Genomic DNA, 18,411 nt, shown 5'->3' with positions numbered 1-18,411 from the left:
GAAGACGCTCGCAACGACCACAGTCTAGGGTTAACATGATGTCCGCTCGGACGCCTCCATGGGCGCCAGAGGTTCTAGTACTGCTGAAATTAGTTACAGAATTTAAAAGAAAAAAAAATGTAAAAAATAAATAAAAATTTCAATAGTACGTTGGCTTTCATTTCGGGTTGGTGGCAGTTTTTAGTTTTTTTTTTCTTTTTCTGGTTTGTAGCTGACTGTAACTGTGATGTACAGGCTAAGCTTAAAATAAAAAAAAAACTGAAAAAAAATGATGAAAACAAATAATGCAATGATAGGATCTTCACTTTTTTTGTATTTTTATTCTTGTATAAGGTTATTTGCTGGCTATATGTTGGCCTCTAGTTCAGTCTGTGTTATTTAAATTCTAATATATGAATTATTTGGATTGAATTCATGTTCCGGGCCACGTTGTTGTATGTATTGATGTACAGCCATGAATGTGAATAATTATTGTAAACTATATTTTACAACTTTTTTTTTTTTTCCTGGCTTTATTATATAAATTTTCTATTTGGTCATTGATTTAATCATATTTCTCATAATTTAATGAATTTTTCTTTTTTTTGTTTTTTTTCCCAAATATTTGTGCCCCTAGATGTAGTAACTGAATGAGGAATTTTTCACATATGCTCGATTTAGTCTTGTAATAAAAAGCATGTAGGGTTATAGGTGTACAAGTTGTCTGTTTCTTTATTTCCGGATGGGATTGTAGATGGAGGCGGGCCTGTCCACGTGGAGGCGGGCCTGACCATATAGAAGCAGGCCTGTACCTGTGCACTTTTTGTATATCAAGGTAAGATGGTGCTTGGTGCAATTGAACGTCAATTGTATGGAGCATCCTAGCATTGTACAACAGTATATGGAGTCTGCCATATAGTCTCTGCATATATGTATATGCATGAGCCCTAGTGCGTGTGACTTTTTTTTTTTTTTTTTTTTTTTTTTTAAGGGCCAGCTCAATATTAAATAAACAGGGCTAATTTCTACATCAGGGATAGGGAACGTTCACCACTCCAGCTGCCATGAAACTGCAACTCCCAGCATGCTCCATTCACTTCCATGGGAGTTCCAAGAACAGCAGAGACAGTATGCATGCTGGGAGTTGTAGTTTTGCAACAGCCGGAGAGCCTACCCCTGCTCTATATGTTGTTTGTAACATTGCAGCTTAATCACTGTTGCTGCCAAAGAGCAGAAAACACGTGGACCGATGTGGCGCTGTATCCACAACAAACCACAACGGCGGCCAGGCATCGCAGTTCTTCCCGTAGCACTTTTTTCTGCAGACTTTCTGTTTCAATTCTAACTATGGAGAAACCGCCAGCGTTTCCATATGTATCATTGACATGCTGCGATTTCCAAAACCGCAAAGTGGGCAGGGGATCCACTAGAATTCGATCCACTTTGCTCTGATCGTTAAACGCAGCGATTTTTCTCACCGCGGGTAAATCTTGGCATTTACACCATGTGGGGTCCCGGCCTTTGTTGGGTTTCATTTAAAATAAAAAATTGGAACCTTTAGATCAAACCCGGATCGGTACAATTCTGTTCGCCTTTCTCTAAAGGCAAGAAGGGAAAGTGGATTTTAGGACAGAATTTCACAAAAAGGAGTCCAGATTTGCAAATGAAGAATATTCCAATATTAATGTCACAATTGCAGAAAATCAAAAGTTGTTTGAACATTTTGCTACAGTTTAACAGAGATGCAACATGTACAGAACTGGATGAAAGTGTTAGGCAAGATTGGGGGGTACAAAGGGACATGAATGGGAACAGTCAGAGCCAATGTGGGCGGGGCTTATAATACCTAAATTCACCACAGCACCCTATGTGCACCAGAGGTTCTTGGGAGGAATGATTGAATATGATTAATGTCTTCAGTGCCAAGAAATACAGGCAGATATTTATCCAACATGGAGTACCATCAGGGAGACGTCTGGCTGCAAATGTATTCTGCATCAGGACAACAACCCCCAACATTCGCCAATGAGAACGCAATCCCCGAACGTAGATGTGAACTGGGCCTAAGAAGTATCTTTGGTGTAAAGAACAAAGTCCTGGAAGTGATGATCCGGCCCCCACAGATACAGCCCTGATCTCATCATCCTCCAGTCTGTCTGCGGTGGCACGAAGAGAGAGACGGATTGGAGCAAACAACAGCCACAGAAGATCTGGGCTAAGTTCCCCAAGATGGTGGCAGGAACAACCTCCCTGCCCAGATCTGCCAAATACTGTCAAGTACCGAGAAGAGGGCAAAGGTCACTCCGAATATTGATGGGATTTACATTTCTCTTCATTCACTTTATTTTGGTAACTGGCAAAACTAAACCATTAACCCTTCTATTTCTGAAAGCTTCTTATTGTGCATTTATTCCTCACCTGCCTAAAACTTATGCAAAGTACTTTATGTATATTTTAGGGGTATTTATATTTGTCCATTCTTATCTGTTGTCATAGTAAGGTTATGTTCACACTACTGTTATTGGGGGTCATAGGATGAGAGCAACGGACACAAACTGGAGCCCCCATCTGTTGACTCTAATGTAAAGAACATGCAGGACTTTTTACATGCAGTCAGACACCAAATGGAGGAGGGTCCGCCTGCACCCGTTCTATGTCCTCATAGATGTGTGGTCTATAGTGCTTTGAATACCCCACACTGTCAACTTTCGGGCATATACAGTAGTACCGCTGATCTGCGAGGACAGAAAGGTTCTCTTTGATGTCCGTTGTTCTCATCCTGTGATGGATAACAGCAATGGAAATTAAATAACCATAATATGAACCCCCTAAATCAGATCCAGGTTATAGCACGAAGGCCAGAAAATCACAGCAAGGAATACCCCAATGCCTGAGTAACCTCAGTGATGGGTGGAGGTGCCCTGTATACACCGCTGGTCTGTTGTCAGGTCTCACTTTATATTGTCAGTTTGTATATTGGGAGCAAATAATAAACTAATTCCAGTCCAGGCTTTGGCCATCAGTACAGGCCCTCACTGTGCAGCGCGATACTCTGCAGATTTCACTCTTCTTCCATGAGATGATTTAAGGGAAGTCTGAAAAAATTCCTCCGATCACTATTTTATTCTACAAATCTCTAATTATAACAATCTATTTTGGATTATTCCAATGACCTGAGACTAACATTGTCTATGATCAGAGACTCTCAGTACAGTATACAAGACTTCGCCTGAGCTGCACCACCTCTCTGGAATGCGCTACCCCGACAATCAGATTAATGCACAACTTCTACAGCATCAAGCATATTTAGTCTGAGGTCTGTATATATTTCAGGTTCAGTCTTAGCTCTGTATATATTTGGGGTTCAGTCTTAGCTCTGTATATATTTGGGGTTCAGTCTTAGCTCTGTCTATATTTTGGGGTTCAGTCTAAGGTCTATATATTTGGGGTTCAGTCTTAGCTCTGTATATATTTGGGGTTCAGTCTTAGCTCTGTATATATTTTGGGGTTCATTCTGAGGTCTGTATATATTTCTGAGGCGCTGCTGGACACGTATTGACCATTATGGCTGCCCTTCCTGTCATCGCATTAGTTTGTACCTCAAAATATATGTAAATAAAAATAAAACTAGCAGATCTTTGCTATTATACAGGAATGAAGATAAATCGGCATCTCTCCATTTTCTTTTAACCACTTCTGGACCGCCCATAGAGTATAAACGTCCGGGAAGTAGTTGCCTTGTTCTGACAGGATGTAGCGGTACGTCCAGTCAGAACACAGTAACTGCACGGAGATTGTGCAGCTACTGAAGTTGGGAGCGGCTGTAACTTCAGCCGGAGTTCCCAGAGAGATGGCAGGGAAGGTTTATTCCCTTCCCTGCCATCTCGATCGCTGTGTATACAGCGCTCAATGAACGCTGTATACACGGCTATAGGCGCCGCCATGATGTGGCTGCCCTCTGACCCGGAGGTCACGTGATCCGCCGGGAGCAGAGTCTTGCAAAAGCTGCTGGGTCCTATAGGACCCAGATCAGCTCTGTATACTGTGTACAGGACCCCAGATCAGCTCTGTATACTGTGCATACAGCGTGCAGGAGGCTAAATGTACCAGCCCCAGTTATAGGAGAAATCAGCCTCCAATACAAAGAAAAAAGTGATCAGATGTCCCCAAAGGTCTCTTTTCACCTTATGGGGACACCATCTGGAAAAAAATAAAAAATAAATCTAATAAAAAAGTTTTTAAAAAATGTGAATTAAATAATAATAAAAATAATAATAATACGCTAATAAAACGCTGTTATTAAAGGTTATAGCCCCACCCCCAACGACACCATACAAAATAAAAATTACCGTAACGGAGAGCAAAAACTATTTGGTACTATTCCGTTATCGGGCCAGCAGCAGCGCATTTCAGCACCAGCTTTCGGGACAGCAGTTCAGTTCAGCAGCGGGAATTACAATGACATCCGAGGACTGCTGGCCCGATGCTTGTGCCCAGTAGCCAGTACATCAATGACCCCCCCTCCATCTCCTCCTCCTTCCAGTGCTGCCCCCCAGCTCTCCTTACATCTACCCCGTACCCTCTCCCCGCCACATGACTAAGCCGATGCTGGCCCGATGATAGAGGCTGTGCTTGTGTGTAGTAGGCAGTACATCGATCGATGCCCTCATCCTCCTCTTCCTTCCAGTGCTGCCCCCCAGCTCTTCTTACATCTGCCCCGTACCCTCTCCCTGTAATAGGCCTCACCGTAAATCTTGAGCAATGAATGCTACTAGATAGCCGCCGGACGCTGCAGAAAGTTTGTCCCTCCGGCTCGCTGTAGCTCACCGTTCCTATAGTCGGCGTGTTTCTTGTCAGGGCCTGGATTGAGCCCCGGTGTCTTTCCTTTCGGTCTCGGTACTAGCGCTGAGGTGAGGCCTAGTCGTGTGGCGGGGAGAGGGTACGGGGAAGATGTAAGGAGAGCTGGGGGGCAGCACTGGCAGGAGGAGAAGGATGGGGGAGGGGGGTCATCGATGTACTGGTTACTGGGCACAAGCATCGGGCCAGCAGTCCTCGGATGTCATTGTAATTCCCGCTGCTGAACTGCTGTCCCGAAAGCTGCTGCTGAACTGCGCTGCTGCTGGCCCGATAACGGAATAGTACCAACTATTTTATAAAGTTTTTCAGTGACACTTTGTGTTATTAAATAAAAAAAAAAAAAAATTGAAAACCAGACACAATTTCCCTCCTATTATGTTTATATTTTCCCGGATATAAAAAAAAATGAAAACACATTCGAAAATAAAAACAACATAAAAATAAAGCCCTATGTGTCCCCGAAAAAAGACGCAAAAATTAGTTGACTGAGACATACGAGAAAAATGTTACAGCCCTCAAAACCGCACATACAAAAAAACCGAAAATGTGTCTGGTCCTGGAGCACAAATTGGCCGGTACTTAAGTGGTTAAAAGAAACCGGAGAGATGGCGATTTATCTTCATTCCTGTATATCAGTTTCTACGCTTCCGTAAGTCCGTAAGGCAAAGATGGCGCACCCCGAAGAATACATCACACACAATACGGTGAGCTCCAGAATGTCTCTTATCTTGAATACGGGATCTTTGTGATTACTCATTTAATTTTCTAATTTTTGACCATGTTAGTGTATACATATGGCAGGTAATTGTACATTGTGGTCCAGGATGTGCAAACACATCACAAATCACATTAGATGTTGTATGGGTGACCCTATTGGTGCCATTGTGCCCCTTATTCCGGGTGCAGTGTTTACTTCCGGTCGGTGTAACACTTTATTCCGTCCCCCATGATTACGACGCTTCCACTTCCGGTGTGTCGTCACAGGGCGCCCAGCCCGCAGGAGGGGGAAAGTATTAAAGCTTGCACACTTCCGGGACTGTCAGTGGCTGGCTGGTGACGGATATGGCGGAGAATAGTTGCGAGTTGAACGGCTCCGCAGGGTCGGTGTGCCGGCGGTGTGCGGCAGTGACGAGCCCGGGGGAGAGGGGCAGCACACCGGGCGGGGTGTCCAAGTGGGTCCGGCTCAACGTCGGGGGGACGTGTTTTCTGACCACACGACAAACTCTGTGCAGGGACCCCAAATCCTTTCTGTACCGGTTATGTCAGGCGGACCCCGACCTGGACTCGGATAAGGTGAGTGCCCGGGCCGGGGAAGGATGGAGGACTACAAGTACCAGTGTGGGCCGGGCCGGGGTGGGCTGGAGGACTACAAGTACCAGTGTGTGCCGGGCCGGGGTGGGCTGGAGGACTACAAGTACCAGTGTGGGCCGGGCCGGGGTGGGCTGGAGGACTACAAGTACCAGTGTGTGCCGGGCCGGGGTGGGCTGGAGGACTACAAGTACCAGTGTGGGCCGGGCCGGGGTAGGCTGGAGGACTACAAGTACCAGTGTGGGCCTGATACAGGGGCTTGTGCCAAGCTGTGCCAGGGGCAAGAAGCTCCGACCCCCCCGGTCACATGACTGTGTCATTTAGAGGGGCTTTCCATCTCACTCCAGCCATGTAATGTGTCTGATTAATGGGGGAGGGTAGCGGGGACCCTCTGTGGCCATGAGGCCGGGGATCCCTGACTGAATGGAGGTTTATCAAACGTTTTTGTTGTTTTGGAGGCTCCATATTCACCCCCCACCCCCCTACAGTCCAATAAATGTGAATGGAGGGGGTTAATTCTCACAGGGTCTTGCATTTTTATGATTGCACTTGGATCCCTGCAATTGTGTGTAGGAGAAGTATTAACCACCCCAAAAAGGGTGCGATGGTGCCTGGCATTGGTGGGCATCATTGATCTGGTGTCCTCTAATGTAACAATCATGTGATGTGGGGGGCTGGGATTTTATAGATCAGTCTGCTCATATTGAGGGTCAGTTTATGGGACTGCTGATGATGAGCTTTGTTTTCCTGGGCACCCATAATGATGTTGTATGCCACCCAGATGTTACAGTGGGGATCCCTAATATTACTCCTCCTCCATGTTTTGGGGAGCTCCTTCCTATGTAGCGTTACATATGACATGGAGATATATTATAGACAGGTAGAGATGAGACGTGAGCTCCACTGGTGATCTGTCCAGGGTGATAACGCTGCTGCTTAGTAATCTGTAGAAGGAAATCGTTAATAAATGAGTTTTATTAGTATCTTAATCTATTATTGCTTTGGATGTGACACTTGGGTTTCGGGGTTCAGGGATATAACGTTACTCTGCATCCTTGTACTCTATGGATAGGAGCATGAAGCTGTGCCTGGCAGGGGTTTGCCCATTTCGTGCCTTCTAATAATCCTTGCTCAGTGACCGCCATTAATCCCGCAGCAGGTAGATGTCCCCTTCTTGGGTCAGAAATGTGTTGACTATGGTGAATGGCCTCTGCTGTCTTACTAATGGGCCGCACGTTCTTGCACAGGAGGATTAGTCTGAATATAAAGGGTTATTCCGATCACAGTAATGAGTTCTCTTTAGGAGATGGCTGCCAGGGTCCCCGCGTCTGGGACTGAAGGCGTTCTATCTATTGCTCTGCACGGGGTTGCTCCTAGCTATCTACTGTTGAAAGGAACTATCTTAGGGCTCCATTCTCTTATACGGTGGTATGCTGCTGTCAGAGAAGGGAGTGCAGTACAAAAACACAATTCTGCCCCCTACAATCTCAGGATTAGCAGTTAAACCTCTATTACTCATATGTCCTTGCAATATACCATCTGACACTGTGTATAGCAGTAAATATATCCACATATGTCTACATTGTATCCACAAACTGTAAACATGTCAGTCACTTGTCATATTGTAACTGTTACTTGTTTGCAGCTCGGTGCATTGTTTTGCCAGCGTTTTCAGTCTTGTATGGCGAGTACAAGTCCTGTCTCTGAGGCTGGTGTGGGAGAAGCCTTGTCCCAGAGCCCCCTGCGCTCCTCACTCGTGTAACAAAGCCTCTTACACACAGCAGCCTTGACGTGCTGACACTGAGCCGAAAGCTGATAACCACCTTGGTGTTGGAGCTAACAAACAAGACTATTGAGATACACAAGGTCTGGGCAGTAATGCAGATTGGATAATAAAGTATCTTCAGTTCACCTCCCAGAAGTCAGGACTAAAGGGGTTGTCTGAGACCTTGTAAATTTGTATAGGTGCAGCAAATGGGGTTTCAAAAACACAAACTTTACTCTAAGTCCTAATGCTTCTGTGTACAGGGGTTGGCTGTAGCTGTCTCCTAACACAAACGAGATGTTATTGCATACTGGGGCATATATATAGAGATTGATTTTTATTTTTTTATTTTTTTTTTTTATTACCCATTTTGCAGCACTTTTCCAAGGTGATGTCTCCAGTTAAATATAAACGTCAGGGTCTGAATTATTTAATTGCTTTGACTTTTGGTTATTTCTCGGATTCGGATTAATATGAGATGTGTAAACTCTACCCCTCTGGAGGCATCAGACGCTATTATCAGAGTCTGGTGCAGCCAACTAGGTAACGGGCATGTTGAAGATGTGTATAGCATGTCCGCTCTGTAGCCACTATACTGCTCGTGGTTGGGCTGTGGGCTAAAAACTAGTTTGCAAGATAAGCAAGTTAAAAATAAGCCTGGTGCACGCCTCACTATCCCCTGCCGCCCCATTTTTGTTGCTGCTGGGCTATGATGGTTTCTACCTTCTTGTCCTGTTCTAGCCCAGTAAATGGCCACTTGCCGCTCTCCGACCATATGGGGGTCTTTCAGTGACTGGCTGAATAGCTTTCTGATGTTCATACACCCAGGGGTCCGCCCAGTAACTGTTTGACCATAATTTGGTATTGTGCTATGGCCACGTGCATTGACTCTCAGCCACCCACAGGCCAATGACAGCCTGAGATTATTGGTAATGCCAGAGCTGGCTCATTTGGCCGTATACTTTGTGTTTTGTGCATATGTGTCATTATGGTTTGTTTTTCTCCCTTCTGGTAAGAAAATCTCCCCTTTCCAGTAAATTAGATACCTGCAAAACTGATGCAGCATCTTAATAGTAATGCACCTGTAAAAACCTGTCAGACGGGCCTATACAGCAAGTGTAACAGATACTATTATGGCGTTGTCCAGACATGACTAGCGTAGTGCACACTTACAGTAGCGGCCCACATTCCTCCCCTCCCCCTGACCCCGCTCTGTATCTTTAGGGCTTTAGCTTCGGCTGCTCTGGAAACTTCATAATCTGGAGATGCAGGATGGCGAACCTGGTGTTACACTGAGCGGGCAGGTCAGAGGGATCCTTTAATGTGACCCCTGACAATGATGTTAGAGGGTGTTATTACACCTAAGGCTGAGGCCGGACTTGGCAATAAAACTGCATTTATTTTTTTGTAGTTTGAGCCAAACCAGGAGCAGATTTAGCAGAACGGAGAATCCATTTATGTCCTTACAGAACCAGTCTCCTTACTTCTCCTGCCATGACACCGCCAGCTACCCCTGCTGCTCTAGTCCTCTTGGCACAAAGGGAAGGCCACTCAATCCATGGCTATGGCCAGCTACTGTTGTGGCTAGTGATGGGCTGTGGGTCATTTGTGTCAAGAGGGACCAGCAGGTGACCTAGAGCCCTTCAAGGAAATGCTGAGGATCCCCGAAGTGCAGATTTACACAAACAGGCCACAAAAAGTTCTTGTAAGTGTCCAGCAAATGGTAACCAGTTTCACAGATCCTCTTACACTAGAACATGCCGTAGACTCAAGTCTTTCTCGGAGTGATCACACAGACTGTACTATGTGACTTGATCTATATCCATGGGGTTGTGTGCTGGCCTCGAATATAACGGCCGCTCTATCCTGTTGTGTGATCGAGTGCTTACTGTAGTGACCGGGCCCATTCAGGAGCTCAGGACGGCACAATGGACTATGAAGCGATAAGTTGTTCATTCTGGGACATACGATCCATGTGTGGACAGGACTCTATCATGTGCACTCTGAATGGAGAGCTAACAAGGAATGGGTCTACCTGTAGCATGGCCATTCATTTAGGGGCAACCACTTAATCTGTGGCCGCCATCAGCTGTCACTGGGGACCGCAGGCGTCACTGAGAAATGGTTCTTGAGAACACAACCCTTTATACGGCCCTTGCAGCCCCCTTTATACGGCCCTTGCAGCCCCCTTTATACGGCCCTTGCAGCCCCCTTTATACGGCCCTTGCAGCCCCCTTTATACGGCCCTTGCAGCCCTCATCTTTCTGCTGAAAGGGTTCCTCCAGACCAATCACTCCTAGTGTGAGGGCTGTGACTTCTATGATTACTCTCCGGCCAGTCCATTGACTTGAGGGGTTTTTGTTTTTCTCAAGCACTTACTCACCGTGTGATAATTCTTTGTGTTCTGCTTAAACAGATTGTGGAGTAAGCAGGGGTCAGTTATGTGATATATATAAGCAGGGATGTCATGGCGGACTCTCCATCTACAAGGTAAGGATGACGAGGGCCTCCATGATGGCTAGTCTGGGAATAAGATACTTAGAAGATGCTACAGCCGTGTTAAGAGGCTAATGGCTTGTAAGACAAAGTGCACATATATAATTCATCCTGATCAATATTTCTACTGTGCATAATGCTCCGGGGCTATAGCGCGCCCGTGGAAATGCTGTTTTTGTGGTTACACTTGTGTGTAGGGCAGGGCAATGGCTGTTTGGACAGTCTATGGTGCTCCTTTCATTGCCATATAGGTTAGACTTGCCCATATTGGGGTTTAAGAAACTGCACCCCAAAGGTTGTCTGGTATTGTGGCTCAGCCCCACTCATTCCCGTGGATGGGGGTGCTACTATTTCTTTTTTTGGGACGAAGCAGATGCTGTTTCCTAATCCTGGACAATCCTTTTAATGGTCCAGTAAGCATCCATATGGTTACTAAGCATCTGCTAGTGTGTAGACCCTGGGGGACCTGCAGGATACAAAGTGTTAAAGCTATTTCACATAGAGGCACTGTAGTGCTAACATGTCACATTCACATGTTGTGATCGGGAACATGGACCAGAGTAGGACGTCTATGGTGCGGGGTGTACGGCCCTATTCAGTAATAGTCCTGCAGGTTGTCGGTCTAGTCCATGCAGTCTGACGGCCTCACAGGAGTGAATCATAGCTGTGTGAATAAGCTCTTATCCTTATGACTCAACCCCATTCAGTCTAGATTAGGATCATCAACCAGTTACACAAGAGCCCAATGTAGGTCCTGGTGCCCCGTGTGACTCCCTAAATGTTGTACACTAGTGATATGAGGGAGGTCATGGCCTTACTAGAAGTCTCCATTAGGGTCCAAACCATGGGTCGGGTTGGAAATGGGACCCTTAAGGGGATTCTACCATTAAAACCTTTTTTTTTTTTTTTTTTTTTTTTTTTTTTGTGTGTGTGTGGATAAGACGTCGGGATAGCTTTTTAGAAAATCTATTGGTCTCTTACCTTTAGACGTGGTCTCCGCTGCGCCATTCCTTAGAAATTCCGGTTTTTACTGGTATGCAAATGAGTTCTCTCGCATCGATGAGGGCGTCCCCACCGCTGCCAGAGAAATGTCTCCAGCGCCGCCGCCTCCTTCGTCTGCAGCGTCATCTTCAATGTCTTCTTCTGGCGCAGGCTCGTAACTTCTAGGCCTTGAGCAGAGAAGACTGTGCAGGCGCACAGGCCATGGGAAAATGGCCGTTAACAATACTGTGCAAGCTGCCATTTTCCCGTGGCCTGTGCGCCTGCGCAGCCTGCTCGGCCCAAGGCCTAGAAGTTATGGAGCATGCGCTGGAAGACATTGAAGATGACGCTGTGGACGCCGAAGGAGGCGGCACTGGAGACACTTCTCTGGCAGCAGTGGGGACGCCCTCATTGCCGTTTGAGTGCTGGGGCCCGCCCCCATCGCTGTGAGAGAACTCATTTGCATACCGGTAAAAAACGGTATTTCTATGGAACGGCGCAGCGGAGACCACGTCTAAAGGTAAGAGATGAATAGACTTTCTAAAGGTTATTCCCACGTCTTATCTACAACAAAAAAAAGTTTTTAATAGTAGAATCCCTTTCAGCTGTTTCCCATGGTGGATGTGACTGTATTTTAGGGTTTGTGTTCTTACAATGATTCTAATAACTGGAACCAGCAGCATCTTAGGGATCGGTGACAGCCGGGACTGAGTTTGCATCAGTCGTATGGACCATAACATACAGCTGTGTATCTGTTGTCGAAGACCCAAGTGTGGCACGAAACCGTCTATTATCTTTAATTGTTTGCCTTTACCTCTGCTCCGGGCCGTGAAGACTCGGCCCTAGAGAATTTCTAATCGTGCCAGGACTATACAGGGCGCCTCTGATACCAGTGGAGTGAGAAATGAGTTTTGCACAGTATTAAAATCTTCTTGGTTTCCATCCATTGCTGGTTTTCCTTGGTTTAGTCTGCGCCGTTGTAGCTGGGGGGAGGGGGGGTTGGTTATCGGCTTCCGGATGTCTCAGGTTGTCCGCCATGGTCACGAGCTCAGACACCTGGATCTCGGGGATGGAAATGTCTGCCTGTATTGGGAAATCTTCATTTAGATATGTAAAGCAGCCGCTCGTCTTTGCATATTTCCGACGTGGAGATATATTTGGAAGGAGCCGCTCTGATTGAATACGAGTATATTTTGGTCTCCTCCTTTTGTGCGAAAGGCAAATTGTCTCCATTGATTTGCCTTTGGAAGGGTTCTGGCCTGAAGCCTAAAAAGTATCTTCTTTGTGATGAGTATTGGCCGCGGTGTCTGTATCCGTTATACAGGGCTCGCACTGCTTTGGGATGTGGTTGGGGCATCTATTAGAGCGTCCCCCATAGATGTGTAGTAACAGACGTGATATTAGGAGTCCTAGCTGTGCCATGTGCCCCCTATACTGCTGCACATTGAGGTGCTGCCCCTCCCCCCACCTCCTTCCCATATTGCATATTACATGGACTACCCTTGTGTCATGGCCGGCGCTGGCTCAGCTGGTGTAGGAGAGCGGTGTTTGTAAGGCTTGTACATGCATAACACGGCCATTATTGTGTACATGGGGTCCCCAGGGGAGACGCCGCGTCTGGGGACTCCGCCACTTATGGAGATGCCCTCAGCAAGGTGTTCGCAGCCGCTAAATTAAAATAATGACATGAAAGCATCTGGCGGGGTAACATAGATGGAAAGTCATCTGTATAAAATATAGAAGAGAAGAGCCCATGAAGTAGATACCGGAGCCCGTAGATAAGAGGTCACATGTCACGGAGACACCGCTGGACGGTTCAGACTTTCCATTGATAACGGATCATGTGCCGAATCCTCTGCGCTTAGATAAATTCTGGATAAGACCTGACTCGTCTGCTGTACTAAACACTTGCATTACCCATCAGATAACTGCTGTGCCGTCCCTCTGTTATTCCTCCGAGAAATTGGTACTTGGATTATACCATGTTCTCTGGACTAAAAATACTGATCTATCCTGAGGTTGGGTCACCAATACTAGATCGGGGGGGGGGGTCACAGGGGTGTCCCCAACTATTCCCCCCCCCCCCCTCCCCCAGGCTTTAGGATTGGTCATCAATGTCTTAGTAGGTCTATAAATGTGATTGGACTGTCTGTGTGCAGGGACACGCCCGGTTGTCAGTTTATTCATACATTTCCAGGAGGAGTAACAGAAGAACCTCAGAATTTTTACATTCAGGGGATACGGTGATTTAGTCATTGATTGACCATTCTGCCCATCCCTCTGTCGCTCCCTCCTGGTAATGACTAAATTGACTTGTTCTTCAGCCCAGCCTATAGCGGTTTTTGCAGAGACTGTTATATGTATGCAATACCAGACCAAGCCATAAATAATGATGGCGCTGTTCTAGTCAGTGTAGTTAGGAGCTGCACAGATACAAGCCCTAGACTTCTCCTAACCTGTATACGGTTTGTCTACATGGTGTATATAGAGAATCTCTACTCTAGAGATTGAGTTTTGTTGCCAGACCAGATTTCCGGAGGCTTTACATTATTCATGCGATTTGTCTGCTTTTTGCAGATGAGATCCTGTCGTGCGGCCGCCCGCTGCATTTATGGGAAGTCTTCGATGCGCCTTCTTTATAGAATGGTTTTATGGTTAATGGAGGATCGGCCGCTTCGTGCCGAGGGAGAAATCGCAACTTTGTAGACAAATTGTAGCTTAGAGTGGAAATGTATCAGATGGGTTCCATCTATAGGTTATGACCTTGGGGGTTCTATGGGTTGGGGTCAGATCCTGCCATTTGTAGTGACATCATGTGACCCCACAGACTTTATAGGATCCGGTCACATGACCCGTTGTTTTCACGTGTCATGGACAGAGGTCACGGCTCCCTCCATAATCTCATGTATGAGCCGTCTATGTAATCTCATTACCATCGGGTGTGCGGGACCCTGCTGTGTGACTATAGCCTTCATCTCCAGGAGCCCCTGTATGTGACTCTTGTACATAGATTAAAAGGGGATTTTAGAACTAAAATTTGTATCTGCCTTTACAATAGGTCATCAATGTGAGAACTACGGGGTCCTGCTGAGCGCCGCAGACTCTGCCATACTTGCACAGAGATTATTTTGCTATTGTAGCTCAGCCCCATTCTCTTGAATGGTACTGAGCTGTAAACAGACCATGTGACCAGTTATTGTGCCACAGCTGATCTGCGGGGGTTCCAGGTGATCCCTCCATGGACTGATCAATCATTTTAGTTCTAGAAGGGGGAAACGTTTCATTTGCTTGGACAGGAGCTTTGTCTGATGTCAGATGGATGGAGGCGACGTCTGATGTCCGACCCATAACCTCCTTTATAAGGCTGGAATGAAGCCGCATTACAACCTGATAGGACGCCGTCCTATCTATAGGATTAGCTACCGGTGCGGGCGCAGTGAGCGTCTTGCAAATTCTGTTTCCATTCACGTTACACAGAAGGCTCTTCTCCTCGGCCTGCCTGGGATCTTGTGATTTGCATGTCTGAATATACTTCTGTGTTATGTAAATCTTTGCTTTTGTACATGGGTGTTAGAGGTAACCTTACCGCTGATGGGAACCGTGCCAGGTCCCTTCCAATGAGCTAACGTCTTGTGTGTTTGTTTCCAGGATGAAACGGGCGCCTACTTAATAGACAGAGACCCCACATACTTTGGTCCAGTATTGAACTATTTGAGGCACGGGAAACTGGTCATCAATAAAGACCTGGCAGAAGAAGGTGAGTGCAAGCGCCACACGTCAGCTCCGCACCTTATTTATGGCGTGTCGTGTGTAGTATACACGTGGTACCTACCTCTAGGATGGCCACAATGGGGTCCCTGGTGATGAAGAAGTTACTGCTCATGTACACGTCTCTCCATTCACTCGTATGCAAGGTCAGAAATAATCCAAGTAAGCAATACATTACTGCAGCCTGGCGATGTGACCGGTGGACAGGTTACTGGTCTGGGAAAGGGTGTGGAGCTGGCAGAGATTGGGCGAGCTGCACAAATAGCTGATCAGTGAGGGCTCCGGGTATTGGGATTTCTAATTTTGATGGCACGTCTTAAGGAGGACTGGTTATTAATATCCTAGTGCTGAAGTGTCCCCTCCTGGGTACTCTGCTTTCCTCCCCCAACTCCAAAGACAGGGACAGTAGTGCGACACTGTCTGTAAGCCGCTGTGCAATACAATGGCGCTATATGAGTACGTAGCCATCTAGGTGACATGCTGGATCAGAACCATAGATCCTCAAGATCACCTTATAATGGCATACACCTGACAGACCTGCAGGGCGTAGCTACATGTATATACTGTGTAAAGGGCCGCTCCTGATCAGAGCAGTAAGCTGTCCGGCCCCGGGGTCTGGCTAGTTTGGTACGGTAATAGGGGCGCCTCTGACTTCACTCCCATTACTTCCAATGAGTCTTAGTGAAGTGGTAGAACCTGTTTACTGTGAAGCTTTCCCGAGGCGTGACGGCTTCATGTGACGTGATGACAGCGGAGCCGGATTGTGTAGGATCAGTCGCTTCCTGCTGTGATCACTACACGGGAACAGGATCAGGATTTCATCTCCGCCCTCACGTTACAGATCTCATGGCTGTTCTAGAATGCACCATGGCCAGAGCGGTCACTGCAGGGTGTGACCCTGAATCGTCACTGCAGATCTCCATCGGTCGGCGTGTGGCGAGCTGATGGTTCCTTTTATTTAGCAGCCAACCTGCTGCAACGTACAGTAATCTTCTGCCGGAACATTGCAAAATTTGCTGACTTTCATTTGAACCATGGAATAATTAGAAAGACAACCAACTTTTATCCAGTATGCAAATGAGCTGTAAGTGCCCAGTGGGCGGTCTCAATCATGGCAGGTGCTTAGTCCCTAACCCATTTGCTGTCACACTCTGCATCACCCGTGGCGCTGACATCTTGCACACGTTCCAAACCAGTTGCGGACTCCATGGGTCACACTTAAGCACTGCTCGTTGACATCGGGGATATAAAATCACTTACGGAATATTCGTTGCGTTTCGAGTGTTTGTATTTGCCGTCCTCATTGTGCCATAAATTCTGTAGGTTGTTGCCAGTGCCCTGATGCTTTGTCACAGCGAACAAGATGTCAAGTCGTCATCAACCAAATGTCCACACAAGGGACTGGCAGTCTTCAATTGCCTATATAGCCCTCTATGAAGTCAATAAATGAGGCTGTAGGTGGGTGGTGGGGGCAGGGAAGGGGGTTATTGGGATTTTACGGTCGGTCCTAACACACCTCAGAACATAAGAAGACAACGTCTGCCGCGTCTCTGGGTTCTGTAAGTCGTAAAATCTTGTAAAGACGAAGCAACAATTTGTGACTGAGAATTTGGAAAACTTGTTTAATTTTCTCCCTTTTCCATTCGTGCTAATAAAGGCTTTTCTTTTCCCGCTTTGCCAGGTGTCCTGGAAGAAGCCGAATTCTACAATATCACATCATTAATTAAACTGGTAAAGGATAGAATAAGGGAAAGGGACAGTAAAACCTCACAGGTAAGTCGCTCCTCAGCTTTCTACAATTTGCTTTTACCTCTAATTAAAGGGATTTTCTAGACACAGTGAGGTTTTTTTTTTTTTTTTTTTTTATACTGATGACTTGTGTGGTACATGGGATAGATCATCAGTATGTGATCCATCAGTCAAGTACCCAAACCCAGCGCCGATCAGCTGTTGTTGATAGTGGACACGAGCGGCGCTGCCGATCCTCTGAACCCCATAATGTATTACTAGCTGGCTCTGACACCAGGAGGCCGCTCTAACAACTGATCTGTGTGGCGTCTGGGTGTCAGACCCCCCAATCACATACTGACGGCCTTTTCTGCGGGTGGAAAAACCCTTCCAGGCTGAGGCCCGACATTGCAGAATTTGCTGTGGTTTTTTTGAGCCAAAGCCTGGAGTGCTTTGAGCAGAAGGGAGGAGTATAAGAACTTCCTAAATATTTCTCATTCCTTCTGTTGCCAAAACTGCAGCAAAATCTACATCTCTGCAATATAAAAAAGTGATAAAATCGCTGCCATGATTTCCAGATGTGAGAGGTCGGCGGTTTAGATTTCTAAAGCAAAGCTCTGTGCCTGTGTGAGGTGTTTGATAACGAGCCCCGGCCTCGGACTAGCTTACCCTTGGCTAATTGTTACTCCAGGATCAGCCGACATTAAGCACATTGCAGGGGGGGGGTATTTTAGCCGCTGCGGTGACTTTTGTATTTAAGTGTAAGGTCAGATGGGGATATGGGTCAGTCCTGAGCAGGATTGTTCCCCTCCTGCCAGCGACACATACAAGGCTGTATGTCAACAGATAGGCTCACACGTGATCTCTGCAGGCTGACTTTAATGGGAGAGAGCTTAAAAAAGTGAAATCCTACCCCGCGTGTGTTACTATAATCATTAGGATGTGCCGGGGGAGCTGTGGGCTGAAAGAGGACATAGAAGACAGGATTGTGCCAAGTCTTACCTCTCCCCATGTTACCTAGGGAAGTCAGGCTGCCATAACAGAAGTGAGGGGGATAAACAATCACTGTATTAATGATCAATATGATTAGATAGATAGATAGATAGATAGATAGATCTGCCAATGTCAGAGGACATGAGGTATTCCTTAAGCTTCTGACCCCTAAACAAGCCAACAGCTATCCCTCCCATCTCTCCAGTACACAGGCATGGGTGACGGGGTTAATAAAGCCAGAGGCCACTTACACACCCCTGAGGACAATATGAGGTTTGCAAAATTAAACCTGCCTGAACTCCAGTGTTTTGCAGGGGTGATCTGGAGCTCCCTCATAGACATCGGGTTTGATCAGGGCTCTCCTGTTATTTACATGACTACTCTCTGGCAAGAAATGTTCAGGCTACGTATGGGAAATGCATCCCTCCCCAAAATACAGACTTGTATATTTCAATGTGTTCTCTTCCAAAGTGAACTGTGAATTTGCTGCCTCTTTATATATTAAAAAAAGAAAAAAAAAAACCGTCCAAAAAGTA

General features: G+C 46.4%; 1 protein-coding gene across 1 annotated transcript in view; it reads left to right on the top strand.

Annotated features, from left to right (window-relative positions):
- The first annotated feature begins 5,853 nt into the window (after window positions 1–5,853).
- Window positions 5,854–18,411, top strand: part of LOC142216963 (BTB/POZ domain-containing protein KCTD5-like) — a 33,663-nt gene continuing 21,105 nt past the window's right edge. Inside the window, 3 exon segments of the mRNA XM_075285096.1 lie at window positions 5,854–6,129; window positions 15,035–15,143; window positions 16,836–16,929. Coding sequence (XP_075141197.1) covers window positions 5,899–6,129; window positions 15,035–15,143; window positions 16,836–16,929 — 434 coding nt within the window. The 5' untranslated portion in view covers window positions 5,854–5,898.

Source organism: Leptodactylus fuscus, chromosome 8 (assembly GCF_031893055.1).
Source record: "Leptodactylus fuscus isolate aLepFus1 chromosome 8, aLepFus1.hap2, whole genome shotgun sequence".
In the NCBI taxonomy this organism is placed as follows: Eukaryota; Metazoa; Chordata; class Amphibia; order Anura; family Leptodactylidae; genus Leptodactylus; species Leptodactylus fuscus.
Note: the sequence above shows the minus strand (reverse complement) of the source record. Positions and strands in the feature narration are given on the sequence as shown.